Consider the following 17,187-nt stretch of genomic DNA (forward strand, 5'->3'; position numbering starts at 1 on the left):
GTGGCAATCGAGTCACTTGACCAGAGTCACACAGCTTAGAGGTGACAGGAAACCCTGGAACTCGGGGTGGGGGAGGGACCTGACTCCAGAGCCCATAGAGTATAAGCACCAAGAGCAGCCCCACCTCCAAGCTGCCCTGGGCTCCTGGCCCCCCTCGCTCCAGATGTCTCCTGCCATTCCGCCAAGAGGGGCTTCCCCAGCCCCTCTGCTCTGCCCTCCCTGCTGGCCTTCCTGTCCCCTCCTCCAAGGCACTCCCATCTCCCCTCTCACCCTGTCCATGCCCAGCCAAAGTCCTTCCTTCTCCCCATCCTGTCTTTACCCACCAAGGTATCTTTTTTTTGGTGTATACCTTGGAGTATAGTATACCTTGGGCTTCCCTGGTGACTCAGATGGTAAAGCGTCTGCCTGCTATCAATCCTTGGGTCAGGAAGATCCCCTAGAAGGCAATGGCAATCCACTCCACTATTCTTGCCTGGAAAATCCCATGGATGGATGAGCCTGGTAGTCTACAGTCCATGGGGTTGTAAACCGTTGGACACAGCTGAGCGACTTCTCTCTCTTTGGAGTATAGTTGCTTTACAATGTCATGTTAATTTCTGCTCTACAGTGACGTGAATCAGCTGTACATACATCCCTTCCTGCTTGAGCCTCCCTCCCCACCACCATCCCACCCCTCTGGTCATCATGAAGCATGGAGCTGAACTCCCTGAGCTATATAGCAGGTTCCCACTAGTTATCTATTCAAGGTATGTTTTCTAGTTCTAATCCATTTTTCTTTGTTTTTCTGCCTTAAAGAAAACTGTGTCTTCTTCTTCTTAAATTATTCTTGTTATCTTCTTCTTTGGAGAAGGCAATGGCAACCCACTCCAGTACTCTTGCCTGGAAAATCCCATGGACGGAGGAGCCTGGTAGGCTGCAGTCCCTGGGGTCTCGAACAGTCGGACACGACTGAGTGACTTCACTTTCACTTTTCACTTTTCACTTTCATGCATTGGAGAAGGAAATGGCAACCCACTCTAGTGTTCTTGCCTGGAGAATCCCAGAGACGGCGGAGCCTGGTGGGCTGCCGTCTGTGGGGTCGCACAGAGTCAGACACGACTGAAGCAACGTAGTAGTAGTAGTAGTATGTTCTTCTTATCATACTTAAGTTGGAAACTGAATACTTAATATTTAAGAAAAACTTTTTTTGGAGAAGCTCTTTCATTTATTTTTATTTCTTCAAGCAAGGAAACAGGAAAAGATCTCGATAAAAACAGTTTCCAGCACTTGGTTCCACACGCCCTGTCTCACTTCTACATCCCTTCTCTTATCTCTTCTAATAGCCACTCCTAAGGGTCTGCATCTAGCTCCTAACTGTAAAAGGTTCTAGATTCTTCTGTCCTACTCTGCTTTCGAAGGCAAATTTCTCAGCTCTCTGCTCACAGGTAAGAGAGCCCAGAAGCAGCATTAGTAAGAAGTCTGAGCGCCCCAGGTAGCTCCCTTTTATGTTCATTATGTTTGTTTCTTATTTATCTGTTTAATAAACCCTATGTCCCCCTTTAAGTACAAGTTGTCGCTGGCCCTTGGATCAGGAGTGGTGCATAAGTGACTGTCCACTGCAGCCCTCCAGGGAATGAAAGTGAAAGTGTTAGTTGCTCAGTCGTGTCCAACCCTTTTCAACCCCATGGACTGTAGCCCACCAGGCTCCTCTGTCCATGGAATTCTCCAGGCAAGAATACTGCGGTGGGTATCCATTCCCTCCTGGTGGCTCAAATGGTAAAGAATCTGCCTTCAATGCAGGAGACCTGGGTTCAATCCCTGGGTCGGGAAGATCCCCTGAAGAAGGAAATGGCAACCCACTCCAGTATTCTTGCCTGGAGAATCCCCATGGACAGAGGATTCTGGTGGGCTACAGCCCACGGGGGTCACAAAGAGTCGGAACACAACTGAGCAACTTCACCTTCTTCAGGGGATCTTCCCAACCCAGGGATCGAAACTGGGTCTACCACATAGAAGGTAGGTTCTTTACCATCTGAGCCACTGCCTTAAATTCTCTTTATCCTCAAATGCCTCCCTCTTCCATTGTGCCAGAAGCCCTAAATCTTCCCATTGCTGGGATTAGTCCTTTGCACAAAGAAGGTAAGTCTAAGCAGTGAAATTGTATAATCTACAATACGGGTGCTCATCATACAATTCTTTCCATTTTTCCTGGTATGTTTGAAAATTTTTCATAATAAGATGCTGAAAAGGGAAAAAACAAGAAGAGAAAGAAAGAAATCAGGTCTCCAGAAAGCTCTTTCTAAATACAAGTATTAATATTTTATCTGGAAGATGAAAAGCTTAGCCAAACTAACCAATCAGGTCATCAGAGATGATAGAAGATGGGGGTCAGAGATGCCTGATGGGGCCGTGATTGGCAGGGTACCAGCTGTACACCTGATCTACTTGCTCCCTGGAATAACCCTGCATGCTAGACTGGGCAGGTGCTCTGACTGCAATCCTACAGCTTCTGAAACAAAGGGTCGGGGAGTTATCTGCCTGAGATAACTGCCCAAAGTGAGCTAGAAGGTGCTGGAGCCCGGATGAAAAATTGAGATGCCTCCCTTCTGGTTTCACCTGCTTTCCATCGAGGGCAGAACCAGGTGGAACCCCTAGTAGGGCCCTGAGTGTCATCCACAGAGCAGCCCGGGGCCCTGATCCCCTTCTGTGTGACCTTGGACAAGTCACTCAACCTCTCTGAGCTCGTTTCCGCAGCAGCAAGAGTGCTCTCGATTCCTACCTCTGGGGCTGTGGAGCGCATCGGCGCTGATAGGAGGAGGGAGCACACGGGCCTGGCCTTGACAGAGCCCAAAAAAGGGGCTTCCAGTTCCCTGTCAGGAGCAGGAGGGCGGGTTAAAGTGCGAAGACAACAGAAAAGCAAGGGGGATGCTGAGGCGGGGTTTAGGGGCTCTCTGGAACATCAGACAGGTCTCCCCTCTCCCCACCCCTCACACACCCACCCAAGGAAAGCAGTGTTAGCGCGTAGGTGTGTTTTCAACAGAAGGTCTTTGTGTGCGTTTCAAAAGAACTCATCTCCCACCCCTTTAGGTTGAGTACTTGTAGGTTCAGGGATAAATGAGCCCACCTGCCCCCAAGTGACAAGGCAGCCTCTCTCCGAAGGCAAGAGCGGGTACTCAGCTCACCCCAAGGCCCAGGCACAGCACTTACTATGGACCAGGCACTTGGTGTCTAAATGCTCCTTAATGAGAACCCTACGTGGTGGTTACTACCCCACTTTACAGATGAGGACACTGAGGCTCAGGGAGCACAATCAGAGCAGGTGGGTGACAGCAGGGCTGAGAGCCCAAGAATCCGACTCAGATCTATGCTAGAAGACTCTGCAGAATCTTTCTCAAGAGAGATTAATGGAAATACCCCCTCTAAACCATCCTCATCCCGTCATCTTTGATTATTTGTCTTCTAGAACGTACAGAGAGAGGATGTTCTGCTTTTGCTTCACGTCCACCTTGCCGCACCGCTCTGTCCATCCCTTCATCCACGCCTAAACACGCTCACAGTGGAGGGCTGAAATCACTTTAGCAAATCCCAGGGACCACACCCAGGAAAGAGCTGCTTCCCGTTTACACGAACCTAGAGATCAGGAGGAACCACCAGTTCCCAGGGCCTGTGTGCTGCCTCTGGGATCCCAGGACACCATGGACCTATTCTGTGTTCTAGCAAGTGTTATACGGAGGCCTGGTGGACACAGATTTGGAGGTTTGTTGGTTTTTTTTTTTTAGGGATTGGATGATACAATCCAACCCCTTCCTTTTACAGGTGGGGAAACTGAGGAAGGGCGGTGAGTTGGGCTCCAAGCCCAGGTCTGTAGACACCTGGCCCAGTGTTTCTCCCTGGCCCCGCAGCTGCGACTGGGAACTGAAATATGAATAAAATACCCACTGGTTCAGGCCAGTATCTCAGAGGGACATCCTGAGAACCACTGTGGACCGTGGCCATGGACGGTCCCACTGATTCCCATCTTCAGGAGGCAAGAAAGTCCCAAGAGACCAACGTGTCCCCCTGTGGATCCTGGGTCTGAGGGAAGGCACGAGGGCTGCCGCTCACCCCGGGTGGGGCCGGTCAGGGATCAGGACCCAGGATCAGCCCTTCTCTGTTCATTCTAGAACCACGGTAAAAGTAGGAACTGGGAGACCCGAGAAATCCACCCTCCCCAGGGAGAAACTGGGACTGTGATTCTAGAAGGCATCAGGCAAGAAAGAGTGATGGTGCCTGTGAGCAGAAATGAGGAAAAGATGTAGGAAGACACGCAGGAGGGGCATGCACGGAGAGGACACACGCGTGAAGCCACGCGGGGGTGCTAGTGTGTGAGCGCGAAGCCAGGCCGGGGGTTAGAGAGGAGAGGCTTACTTCAGTAGTTTGATATTACACATAATCAGCTCCTTCCAGTTAACAAAAATCATAGCACCCTCTTTTTCTGTCAGCAGCTCAGACTCCATCAGGGGTTTCTGAAAGATCTACAGATGCAGAAAACGAAGCAGTTCAGAAAGCAAACAGTTAGCTTGAAATTCAAACACACGCAACGCACCGATCTGTTCGGAGCAACGGGAAGGCCTGAGGCGTCTGCAGCCCTGCTCGGAGGCTCAGAAGCCACAGAGTTTCTGAAGAAGGTGGTCCTCCCTCTGCCTGGGGGGAGGGGGTGCACGGGAGCGGGGTTCCCCATTGGGTCCACGCACAGGTTTACAAGGAGGCCCGCTAAACTCTGGAGGACCGGCCTGAACTCAGCTGGGGGGTCTGGACAAAGGCACTCACGCTCTCACTAGCTGGCCACGGCTGGACGTGGGGGCTGAAAGATGCCCTGGGGTCGGTGGGGGGTGGATCCCGCATTCCTGGCCTGGCATCAGCGGCCCAGACAAGCCTCAGGAGCTCCCGGGGAGCAGGGCCTCCAACCAGCAGCCTCAGGGACGAGATGGACCCCACGGCCTTGCCCACAGTGGGGCTGGACCTCAGGCAGAGCCAAGGGGTGCAGGCCTAGCCCCGAGGGGGCGCAGCTCCTCTCCTGGGCTCCAGGAAATACAGATGCCTGCCCAAGCCCCAAAGGGGTGGGCCACTCGCAGTACATCACGGATCTCAGCTGAGCCCCCCAGGGAGAGGTTGTTGCTACCCCTGGAGGCAGGCCACTCACTGCAAGGTTCCTTAGGGACCTAGTTTATTACAGACCTTAGTTTATTTCAGCCTGTCTTTGAAATAAACTTGGCTGGGCTAAGGCTGATCCCCAGGAGCCCCTACCCTTCACGGGTCCTTAAGCTGATGTTGAACCGGGCCTCCACCAGGCCACGCACAACGTACCACATTTCAGGGCATGACACTCACATCCTCGACATGCAAGACTCCTAGTGACAGTCCTGTATCTTGAGAAAGGGGTGCTTTTTCATCCCAATGCTTCCTAAGCACTCACGATGGCCTTGGGGGCCATCAACCCACCCTGCGTCTGGGACTGCTCAACACTGGGGCAGTGAGCCTTGTCTTCCCTGGTCAGTTATGAGGAGATGATCAGAGGAGACGGTTTCATGACTCGGGGGGGGGTGGGGGTGGGGGTGGGGTTCCCACACTCTCACAGTACTTTGCAGACTATAGGGGGACCCAGACACCCAGCTCGGCAAGCACCTGACCCCTAACACGCCAACGTCCCACAGGTCTGGACCAAAAGCTTCCCAACAAGCAGGGGGTTCCCAACTCTGCATCTTCTCATCCGCCTGGACCAGGCAGCCAAGGCCTGTCAAGAGCTTCCTGGGAGGAAAGCCAAAATGAGGCATCGTCCTGGACGGGGTTGCGGGGTGTGTGCACGGGGCCCCAGGGAGGAAACATCTTCATTCCCTTTAACGGACGTTTCTCGGGAGTCATGGGCGGCATGAGGAATAATGCAAGCCATCAGCCCCGCTGGCCGCCGTTTTGAAACACTACTGCCAAGGGCCGGGAGGTGGTGCTCTGTGGTGTCGGGTAGTTGGTGGCAAGTTCTCTGAGTGGAGCCCTGATGCCCACCTCGCCGCTGTGAGTCCCGCCCCAGGTCTCCTCGCCCCGACACCCACCTCGCTGCTGTGTGTCCTACTCCAGGCCTCCTCACGGGCTTGTCTGTCCCTGGCTTGAGGGACCTCTGCCCTCTCTGTGGACAGGACTCCCAGTTGGCCATGGATGAGAAGGAACCCTCTTCTCTCGGGACAGCGTCTCTTACGTGACATCCCGTCCAGAGGCTCCCACACACCTGAGAGCTTCTCAGCCTGGGAAGCAGGACCCCACCTCCTTGACAGGGACCCCAGCCCCCGCCCGGCACCCCCAGCCGCCCTCACCTCTGTGACCAGCTGCAGGTCATTCACGTAGTTCTCCTCCGTGACGATGAGCTCGTGGATGTACCCCTGTCGCTTTCTTTCAGTTGGGGTCAGCATATCCAAGAGGTGTAAGTCTGAGCACCCTGCAAAACACAACCATGGGGACCGTTTAGTCCAGGCCTGGGGAGCTTCATGGGGAAGGTTCCCCAGGGCCCTGCGGTCTCGCATCAGTGGGACCGTTGTCGTCCCCTAAACAGATGGGTCCAAGTCCTACCCCAGCACTTTGTGAAAGTGAGCTTATTTGGAAATAGGGCCTCCAGATGCAATCAAATTAAGATGGAGTCACACTCGGGACTCCACAGGGCAGCCCAGTGGTTAAGACTCTGTACTTCCATTGCAGGGGGCCCAGGTTCAGTCCCTGGCTTGGGAACTAAGATCAGTGCATGCAATGTGACGTGACCAAAAAATAATTAACATTAAAAAAAAAAAAGATGAAGTCATATTCAGTTGGGGCAGGACCTAAGTCAATATGACTGTTGTTCTTATGGACACAGAGACAGACAAGGAACACCACGTGACAACAGAGGCAGAGACTAGAGTGACGTGTCTACAAGCCGAGGAATGCCAGGGATTGCTGTCAGCATCAGAAGCTCATGGAAAGGCATGAAACGAACTCTCCTCTGAAGCTGTCAAAGGAACATGGCCCTGCCCAAGCCTTGATTTTGGACGTCTCACCTCTAGAACTAGCAGAAAATTAATTTCTGTTGTTTTAAGCCCGCCCAGTTTGTGGGCATCTCTTTTTGCCTTTTCATACTGTTCATGAGGTTGGAAAAGACCCTGATGCTGGGAAAGATTGAGGGCAGGAGGGGAAGGGGGCGACAGAGGATGAGATGGTTGGATAGCATCATGGACTGCATGGACATGAGTTTGAGCGAACTCCGGGAGACAAGAAGACCAGGGAAGCCCAACGTGCTGCAGTCCATGGGGTCGCAAAGAGTCAGACACAACTGAGTGAGTGAACAGTAAGTTTGTGGTCATCTGTTACAGCAGCCACAGGAGACTAACACAGACGGTACACGCCTGCTTCAGCAGAACCGCTGAGAGTGTTGAGAGTGAGAAGCCGTAGTGACAGCTGGCTGACATTCCCCGAGGGCTCACACCGTGCCAGGTGCTGTCCCAGGAGCTAGATCCTGACAGCTGTGTTTAATGCTCACTTAGATCCTACAAATATCTCCATTTTACAGACAGGGAAACTGAGGCTTCGAAAGGTTGCCTCACCCAAACTCTGTCAGCAGGGTGATGATGGTGAAGCTAAGACAGGACCCTGACACCGTGATCAGAGCCTGGGCTCCTACCTCAGATCACTGCTGCTGGGTCCCAGGTACATTAGTGGGGCAGATGGTTGTCTCAAGTTTGGTTTTTGGAGGATGAGGCAGCTATGCTGAGACTCTGAAGAGGCCTGGGGACAGGGCCAATGTGGGCACATCCAGACACCACTGGGCAAACTCTCCTGGACCAGGCTGCGGCCCTGCACCCACGGGACCTGGGTGGCTGGACGCAACTGTGGCTGCAGCTCCCCAGGGGAGTAGGTTCTGTGGCCCTGTGCCGGGTGGGAGTGGGCATGCACAGCAGGTGATGCCTGCCCTGGCTTCTACTCACTTAGCTGGTTATTAGGGTTTGTCTGGTTCTAATGTTCTCAGGTTATAATCCTAGGCTGCCCCCTGACTTGGGCACACTGGAATGCTGGGTGGGGAAACTCGATTCTCAGGGGTACCCCCCATGCAGGTCTGGACCCACTTCTTCCAGGTCAGGGTTCCCCTACCCCCTTCTTTTTATCAAGGGTTTCTTTTTTCAGTCACAGAAACCAGATTTGTAAAGAAGACTGGGAGGTGTCTTGGATGTAGGTGGGGGTGAAGGCACAGAGTCCCATTTCACTCTCTGTTCTCATCCCTCCTTCTCCCACAAGGGGGCACCATGGAGCACAGTGTGAAACCCTGCCACCAGACACCAGCCGTTCTCGAAGTGGGGTCCCCAGGCCAGCAGCATCAGTAGCACCTAGGTGCTAACTAGAAATGCAGATTCTCAGGCTTCTGCTGAATTGACTGTGGGATCAGGGCCCAGAGTCTGATTTAACAAGCTCTCTGGGTGACTTTTTATGGACACTAAAGTTTGAGAGGGCTTCCCTGGCAGCTCAGACTGTGAAGACTCTGCCTGCGATGTGGGAGACCCAGGTTCGATCCCCAGGTTGGGAAAATCCCCTGGAGAAGGTAACAGCAACCCACTTCCATATTCTTGCCAGGAGAATCCCATGGACAGAGGAGGCTGGTGAGCTACAGTCCATGGGGCCACAAAGAGTCAGGCACAACTGAGTAACTAACACACACATGGTTTGAGAAGCCTGCTCTGAAATCTGGTTCCTCAGCTTCCATCTTTCCCTGAGGGAGTTTCTACGTTCATGACTGATCTAGTCCAGATGCTGGAAGCTTCTGCAAAAAGAATGATTCTTCTGGGGTGAATGGTAAACGCTTCATTGTGCCCGAGATTGACTCCAAGTTCAGAGTCAATCTCGGGCACTTCCAACTTTCAGTTTTGTCCCCTCCCCTGGCCAACTTCCCTTTCTAGAATTCTAGAGCATCTCTTCCTAGGCTAGGACAATCCCAGGATGGGCAGACTGATGCTGGGAAAGCCTCAGGGATGAGCCATTATCATATTAACACCTGGCACACCCTTCCATCCAAGACCTCATTCAAAGCCACTGAAGTGCAGCCAGACCACAGTTCCACAGGGCCACGGGCCGAGAACGAACCTTTGCTTAGGTCTGCAGATGCTTCTGGACCTTGAGCCCTCTGCTCAGCCACCAGCTCAGCCCAGCTGTCCTTCCTGCCCCGGCACAAAGTGTTTTACTTAAACAATTGCATCGACAGTGAATCCTCAGGAAGGAAGCAAGTCATGATTGCTCCCTTGCTGGCCTCAGCCGCCCTCTGCTGAGCTGCTGCACGAGCCCCAGCTTACAGGACGCTGAGTGATATCACCAATTTCTTTGTCTTTCATGAAGAGAGCCACCCAAAAAACACTCCTGAGATTGGCAGGAAAATATCTCCCTTCTGTCCTGTTCTCACCCAACTCTCCTGTCAGGGAATCCAAGTGCCCACCTTCAAGGTCGTTTCTTGTTAAAGGGTAGAATACCGCCCTTGCACTTCAGAGACATGTATGAACGTGGCGGAGCAGTCTCCCCTGCAATTCTCAGCACATTTCTTTCTGCAAGGGTATCAGGATAATGGTACAGACCAGTAGCTCTAAAGCTCAGCTCACACCCACTATGCAATGCCATTTGTAGGGATACAAACATCAGCCTAGTAGTGGACACTGGTTAGACCAGTCACCCCAACATCTGTGTAGATCACAATTTCCCCTGGAGAATCTGGTGGATGCTAGAATCCTTACCCCTCCAAGAAAACTTATGGATACAATGCACATGATATACAGACCCATTCTGCACACAGTTTTACAGGATTCATAGACCTTCTTGAAGCTTGTTCATGGATTTCATTCCTTCATTCATTTGACAAATATTTACTGATATCTTAACACAAGTCTGGCACTAACTGCCAGGTGCTGGGAATTCAAGATGGAAGAGGAGAAATGCCTGACCCTCAGAACATACAGCTATGAACTCAGGGTCTTCAGCTAGGGGTAGTGCCCTCCGCAGGCTGAAGAGGGTACTCTCCCCCACAGGCTGAAGATGGTACTGCCCCCAACAGGTTGAAGGTGGTACTGCCCCCCACAGGCTGAAGATGGTTCAGTTCAGTTCAGTTGCTCAGTCATGTCCGACTATTTGCAACCCCATCAATCACAGCACAACAGGCCTCCCTGTCCATCACCAATGCCCAGAGTTCACTCAAACTCATGTCCATCCAGTCAGTGATGCCATCCAGCCATCTCATCCTCTGTCGCCCTCTTCTCCTCCTGCCCTCAATCCCTCCCAGCATCAGGGTCTTTTCCAATGAGTCAGCTCTTCACATGAGGTGGCCAAAGTACTGGAGTTTCAGCTTTACATCAGTCCTTCCAATGAACACCCAGGACTAATATCCTTTAGGATGGAGTGGTTGGATCTCCTTGCAGTCCAAGGGACTCTCAAAAGTCTTCTCCAGCACCACAGTTCAAAAGCATCAATTCTTCGGTGCTCAGCTTTCTTCACAGTCCAACTCTCACATCCATACATAACCATTGGAAAAACCATAGCCTTGACTAGATGGACCTTTGTTGGCAAGGTACTGTCTCTGCTTTTCAATATGCTGTCTAGGTTGGTCATAACTTTCCTTCCAAGGAGTAAGCGTCTTTTAATTTCATGGCTGCAATCACCATCTGCAGTGATTTTGGAGCCCCCCAAAATAAAGTCTGACACTGTTTCCCCATCTATTTGCCATGAAGTGATGGGACCAGATGCCATGATCTTAGTTTTCTGAATGTTGAGCTTTAAGCCAACTTTTTCACTCTCCTCTTTCACTTTCATCAAGAAACTTTTAGTTCCTCTTCACTTTCTGCCATAAGGGTGGTGTCATATGCATATCTGAGGTTATTGATATTTCTCCCTGAAATCTTGATTCCAGCTTGTGCTTCTTCCAGCTGCACTTTGCTGGAGCAGCAGTGAAGAGATACCCCACATCCAAGGTAAGAGAAACCCAAGTAAGACTGTAGTGTAGGTGTTGCGAGAGGGCATCAGAGGGTAGACACACTGAAACCATAATCACAGAAAACTAGCCAATCTGATCACACGGACCGCAGCCTTGTCTAACTCAATGAAAGTAAGCCATGCCACGTGGGGCCACCCAAGACGGGAGAGTCATGGTGGAGAGGTCTGTCAGAATGTGGTCCACTGGAGAAGGGAATGGCAAACCACTTCAGTATTCTTGCCTTGAGAACCCCATGAACAGTAAGAAAAGGCAAAATGATAGGATACTGAAAGGGGAACTCCCTGGATCGGTAGGTGCCCAATATGCTACTGGAGATCAGTGGAGAAATAACTCCAGAAAGAATGAAGGGATGGAGCCAAAGCAAAAACAATACCCAGTTGTGGATGTGATTGGTGATAGAAGCAAGGTCCGATGCTGTAAAGAGCAATATTGCATAGGAATCTGGCTGAAGATGGTACTGCCCCCCACAGGCTGAAGATGGTACTGCACCACCAGGTTGAAGGTGGTACTGCCCCACCTGCCCCCCACAGGTTGAAGATGGTACTGCCCCCTACAGGCTGAAGGTAGTATTGCTCCCCACCAGGTTCAGGGTTGCACTGCACCCACACCCCAAACTCCAAATTCTTGGTTGTCATAATGACTGGACTGAACCAGGGCAGATGACTGGTAATATATGGGACAGAGAAGGGCTCACCTCAAATGTCAATGCTGCTGCTGCTGTGTCGCTTCAGTCGTGTCCGACTCTGTGCGACCCCATAGACGGCAGCCCACCAGGCCTCCCGTCCCTGTGATTCTCCAGGCAAGAACACTGGAGTGGGTTGCCATTTCCTTCTCCAATGCATGAAAGTGAAAAGTGAAAGTGAAGTCGCTCAGTCATGTCCGACTCTAGTGACCCCATGGACTGCAGCCTACCAGGCTCCTCCGTCCATGGGATTTTCTAGGCAAAAGTACTGGAGTGGGGTGTCAATAGCACCCCACTAAGAAATGATGACATTCCTAGAAACTGACAACTCTGCAGCAAGAATGGGGCATGTGACCTGAGATACACAGAATGACTGACGAAACAGACATAAGAACCAGTGAGGAAAGATGACAGGAACTGGCTTGCTTTGGATTTCGGCAATTCATTCTTCAGAATCTTCAAGTGTTACACAGTGTGGTTGGGAAGAAGCTCAGAGCCAGGAAACAACAGGAAGTCCAGGGTGGATTTGGGCCATTGGTCTAAGAATCCCAGCTGCTGGGGCCAGTTCAGGGTGAACTGACCATCTCCTACTCATGGGGTCAGAGGGCATGAAAAGGCTGTATGGCCTCCTACTCCAGTCAGCTCCAGCCTTCAGTCAATCTACCCAACAGGCAGAGAAGTTTTGGAGGTCAGTGCTGTGTGAGTCTGGTTTATTGGCCCCAACAAATCCCACCCTTCACTGCCCCCCCTACTAGCCTGCCTGGAGAGAGAAGGATGGTCCAGATGACCTCTCCAGGACCCAGAACACAATGAAAAGTAAAGATTTGGGGGTGGGGTGAAGATTCATCTCAGCATTATGTGCCAACAATGCTGGCTTGGAACAGTCTTTTCAGCTACTGAACCAACCCATAGGATACTGTTTTAAAAATTCTTGCTGGTGAATGCCAGACCAAGAAAACCATTTAAGACTTGAAACAGGCGCTTTGAACTAAAAAATATCCTTCCTTTGAAATTTTAATACTTAGAAAAACAAGAGAGCTTAAAAAGCAAACCATTATTCAGAGTAGGGTAAGTGGAAAGGACATTTCAAATGAGAGGGTTTTCTTTAGGGGTGGAGGGACGTGGTCCTTCTCTCTTTTGGGAACCAGAATAAACATTCTGTGCTGACTTCCTTTCCCAGTGAAAAATGAGAGGGTAAAACACAGCAAATAAATTCCACGGACATCTCAGTGTGATGGAGGGACTCTTATAACTAACTAGAATCCACTCACAGCTGAAATAATATTGCAATGACTTCAGGCAGTTAGAAATGATCCCCAATTACAACCCACATAAAATTCCTAATCTATGTGCTATCCCTTATAGCTTCATGCAGTTACACACATTTGCAGAACAGAGAGAACCACAATGCTCCTCCCTGCCCCCCAGAAAGGATTCAAGTCTGGAATACTAGAGAAAAGTACCTTACCCCCAAAGATAATCTTGTCCCTTTAATGGGACATTGTTCACAGGGACAGCATAATCTAAATAAATTGCTTTATTACAAAAGTAATGCATGAACATACGCTTATTGTAAACAGTTCAAATGACATAGAAGGGTAAAAAGCGAGAGTTGCTCTCTCCAGAGCTCCAACTATCCTACTTCCTTTTCCAACAGGGACCAGAATTCTTAAAACCAAACCAGGCCCCACAGCAAGCTGGCCACAGAGCAAAGCAAATAAACAGGCCTCATTCCTGTTATGAATGGGCCAAAATATACTATGAGATGGTCAATAAATATGCATTAAATTCCTCTTGAAGTCCAAGAGACACAGAAAGCAAGGCAATGTCCTTGTCCTCAAGGAAACTCACAGTTCTGGGGGAAACTTGATGTGAAAATTAAATATAAAATAGCAAGCAGTAAAGAATGGCCTGTGGGCTGTGCCGATGGTGGAGGCTGCAGGAACTCAGAAAAGTAGATGTTCTCTGTCCTGTTGGAGGAAGGTTCTACGAGGACCTGATCATATGTGTGCCAGGTTTCCATATAGCTGGGGAGGAGGGGGGCATTATGCTGGGGCATGGGGCCAGAGTGCCAGGTACATGCAGGGATGCTGCAAAAGATAAGCCAGGGGCGCGGGCAGGGTAGGAAGTAGATGAAGTGAGAAGTGGATTAAAGAGGTCATAATGCCAGAGGGATCGAGAAAAGAGCAATATGGAAGCTTGGGCCCTGATTTTTCATCTTTAAGGGAAAGGATCTACTGATATCTCTGAGGACCTTCAGCCCAAATCCTCTGGCTAAATGGCCCCAGGAAATTTCCCGGGTGGTCCAGTGGTTAAGACTTTTTTCTTCCAATGCAGGGTATGTGGGTTTGATGCCTGGTCAGGGAACTAAGATCCCACATGCCACACGATAAAGCCAAAAAACTTTTAAAAATAATAATAATAAATAAAATGCTATTTGTGACCCAATGGACTGTAGCCTGCCAGGCTCCTCTGTCCATGAAATTCTGCAGGCAAGAATGCTGGAGTGGATAGCTCTTCCCTTCTCCAGGGGATCTTCCCAATCCAGGGCTCGAACCCAGGTCTCCCACATTGCAGGGGGATTCTTTACCGTTTGAGCTACCAGGGAAGCCCACCCCTCCCTACTTAAAAAAATTAATTAAAAAAATAAATGGCCCCAGGTTCGGGGGCCAGTTAACCCAGTTTCTGGAGCTGGCATCTACACAGAAGGCATCTCCAGGGTTGGCCTGAGCAGAGGAAGTGGAAAAGCCACAGCCCTGGTGTCTCCTGCCAGGTGTGAGCTTAATTCCCTCCAGGCTACCTAGATCCTCCTGGGAAAATGAATCTAATCTAATGTCCTCCACCTCCAGGGCACAGTGGCATGTGTGAGGCAGCCCATCATGTAGGGAAGGCAGATGAAGCCCACAATGGATGGGTCGAAAAGAAGACTCTGTGATCAAAGCCGTTTTTCCTTGCCCTGCAGCTGATGTCTGAGCCCCTCCTCTCTGACCTGTGCTCTTATGTGTATGTGTTCAGTCACTAAGCCACATTCAACAATTTGTGACCCCACGGACTGCAGCATGCCAGGCTTCCCTGTCTTTCACTATCTCTCAGAGTTTGCTCAAATTCATGTCCATTGAGTGAGTGATGCCATCCACCCATCTCATCCTCTGTCGTTCCCTTCTTCTTTTTCCTTCAGTCTTTCCTAGCATCAAGGTCTTTTCCAATGAGTCAGCTCTTGGAATCAGGTAGCCAAAGTACTGGAGCTTCAGTGTCAGTCCTTCCAATGAATATTCAGGACTGATTTCCTTTAGAATGGACTGCTTTGATCTCTTTGCAGTCCAAGGGACTCTCAAGAGTCTTCTCCAGCACCACAGTTCAAAAGCATCAATTCTTCGGCACTCAGCCTTCTTTACGGTCCAACTATCACATTTCCGTATATGACTACTGGAAAAACCATAGCTTTGACTGTATTTATGCATTTTCACGGTATGACCGTAACTGTGCTTGATGCTGGGATTCAGTGATGAAGGAAGTAAGACAGGTGTTTGTCCTGCGGGAGCCTTGGTCCACTAGCAGCTGAACCATCTCATCCACACTCTGATCTTTGCCGATGTGCAGTCATCTCGTAGAAGGCACCATGCCCCTTGTCATCCACGCCTGAGACCTCAGAGTTGCAAATCCCTAAGATTGGATTTTTATGTGGGGGTCTAGAGATGCCAGGTGGACATGGAGGCCTGTAGCGAGAGTTGGGGAAAATTCCACCCAATGACACCAAAGCCCTCACTGGGATATGTCTAGCTGAGATCAGGCACCCTTCTCCAGCCTGTCCTGGGTATCCCCCACGGCCTTCGACTCAGCTGCACTCAGTCCCAATCCAGAATCTTAAAAGTTGCAACGTGGTTTCCAGATTAGCTTAATTCTCTCCCAAGAAGGAGAATCCAGCTCCATGGACTGCTAGGCAGTTTCATGACTGTTGAGAAGCAGTGAAAATCCAATTACTCTCAGGGATAAGTCATCTCTTTATTTTGCATCAAGAACTTTAGTAATTTTTTTTCTAATCAAAGGCATATCAGTCATGACTTTATAACTAACGCTGGAATTCCTGGCACGCTGTCAAGCGCCCCACTGGTCTGCACTTGTTAGCTCATTCCTGGCCTCTTTAATGTCACCCACCATCCTTATTTCCCTTTCTTTCTGAGTTCCTGCTTTCAATGTGTGCCATCATGCAGTATTTTAGGGGTCCTTGGTGTTGTCACTATTTAGTTGTTAAGCCGAGTCTTACCCTTTTGTGACCCCATGGATGATAGCCAGCCAGGCTCCTCTGTCCCTGGGATTTTCCAGGCAAGAATACTGGAGTAGGTTGCAATTTCTTCCTCCAGGCATCTTCCTGACCCTGGGATCGAACCCACGTCTCCTGCCTCTCCTGCACTGACAGGTGGATTCTTCCCACTGAGCCTCCTGGGAAGCCCTTAGGTGTCCTTACTAGCCACCTTAAATAAATCCTTTGGGTACACAAGGCAGATTAAGGTATTGGAAGTACAAACACACTTTTATTGCAGTATGATGAAGGAGGCTGTGGTTTTGCTTAGAGGGATCTAGGAATATTTTTCAGAGGAGGAGGAATTCAAGTTGGGCTTCATTGGGCAAAAGGGTGGGTGGGTAGGAGTAAACATAGAGAGGGAGCCATCAGTGAAAACAGGGGTAAGAGTCGGGTGGTGGGGCCAGGAAGCAGGTGAGGAAGAGGTAAGCAGAGGCTGGGGTACCAAGAGGGAAGGAAAGTTAGCATGGATGCTACTCTGAGCCACACGGTTCCAAGCACAGTTCATGGACTCACGGAATCCTCCCCAATAATCCTATGTGCTAGCTATGGCTGCTATACCCCCTTGAACAGATAGGGAAACAGAGGCACAGAGATGTTAAGGAACTTGGCAGAGCCTCTGTTAATAAAAGGTAGAGGGAATCCGACCCCTGTGTTCTCGGTCCTGATCACTCTGCCTCTCGCCTTGGTGGAAGGGTGATGAGTCAGTCGGCCAGACTGCTGGAACAAAGATGGGGTGGCTTAGACCACAGCCATGTGTTGTCCCACAAGTCTGGAGGCTGGAAGTCCAAGATCAAGATGTGATCGAGTCTTGGCCGGCCGTCTTCTCCCTGTGTCCTCACATGGACTTTCCTCTGTGTGCCCTCATCCCTGGCGACTCTTGGTGCCCAGAAGTCTTCTTATTAAGGACACCAGTCAGATTGGATGAGGGCCCATGCTGATGGCCGCATCTTAATGACCCTTTAAAGGCCCCATCTCCAAACACAGTCATATTCTGAGGCATGAAGAATAAGGGTACGCACTTCAACACGTGCATTTTGGAGCCACGTTTCAGCCCCTAGTAAGCGGGGAAGTGCGGTCCAGGGGGCTCTGGATGAAAGAGTGAGGCACCTGCACTTTGTCGGCGGGGGTTGCTGTGCGGGTTTTCTGTGCAGGCTCTCTCTAGCTGCGGGGAGCTTTCTCTTCATTGTGATGCACACACCTCTCATT

At 50.5% G+C, this 17,187-nt stretch overlaps 1 protein-coding gene across 9 annotated transcripts in view; it reads right to left on the reverse strand.

Annotated features, from left to right (window-relative positions):
- ITSN1 (intersectin 1) overlaps nt 1-17,187 on the reverse strand; it is a 253,883-nt gene that overhangs the window by 34,897 nt on the left and 201,799 nt on the right. For 8 of the 9 annotated variants that reach the window (XM_019960645.2, XM_019959939.2, XM_070783667.1 and 5 more), the window contains 2 exons: nt 6,324-6,445; nt 4,387-4,493 (listed from right to left, as the gene is read on the reverse strand). In XM_019960645.2, coding sequence (XP_019816204.2) covers nt 4,387-4,493; nt 6,324-6,445 — 229 coding nt within the window. The remainder of the gene's footprint in view (nt 1-4,386; nt 4,494-6,323; nt 6,446-17,187) is intronic. The other variant, XM_019961450.2, reaches the window with a different exon arrangement.

Source organism: Bos indicus, chromosome 1 (genome assembly GCF_029378745.1).
Source record: "Bos indicus isolate NIAB-ARS_2022 breed Sahiwal x Tharparkar chromosome 1, NIAB-ARS_B.indTharparkar_mat_pri_1.0, whole genome shotgun sequence".
Lineage (NCBI taxonomy): Eukaryota > Metazoa > Chordata > Mammalia > Artiodactyla > Bovidae > Bos > Bos indicus.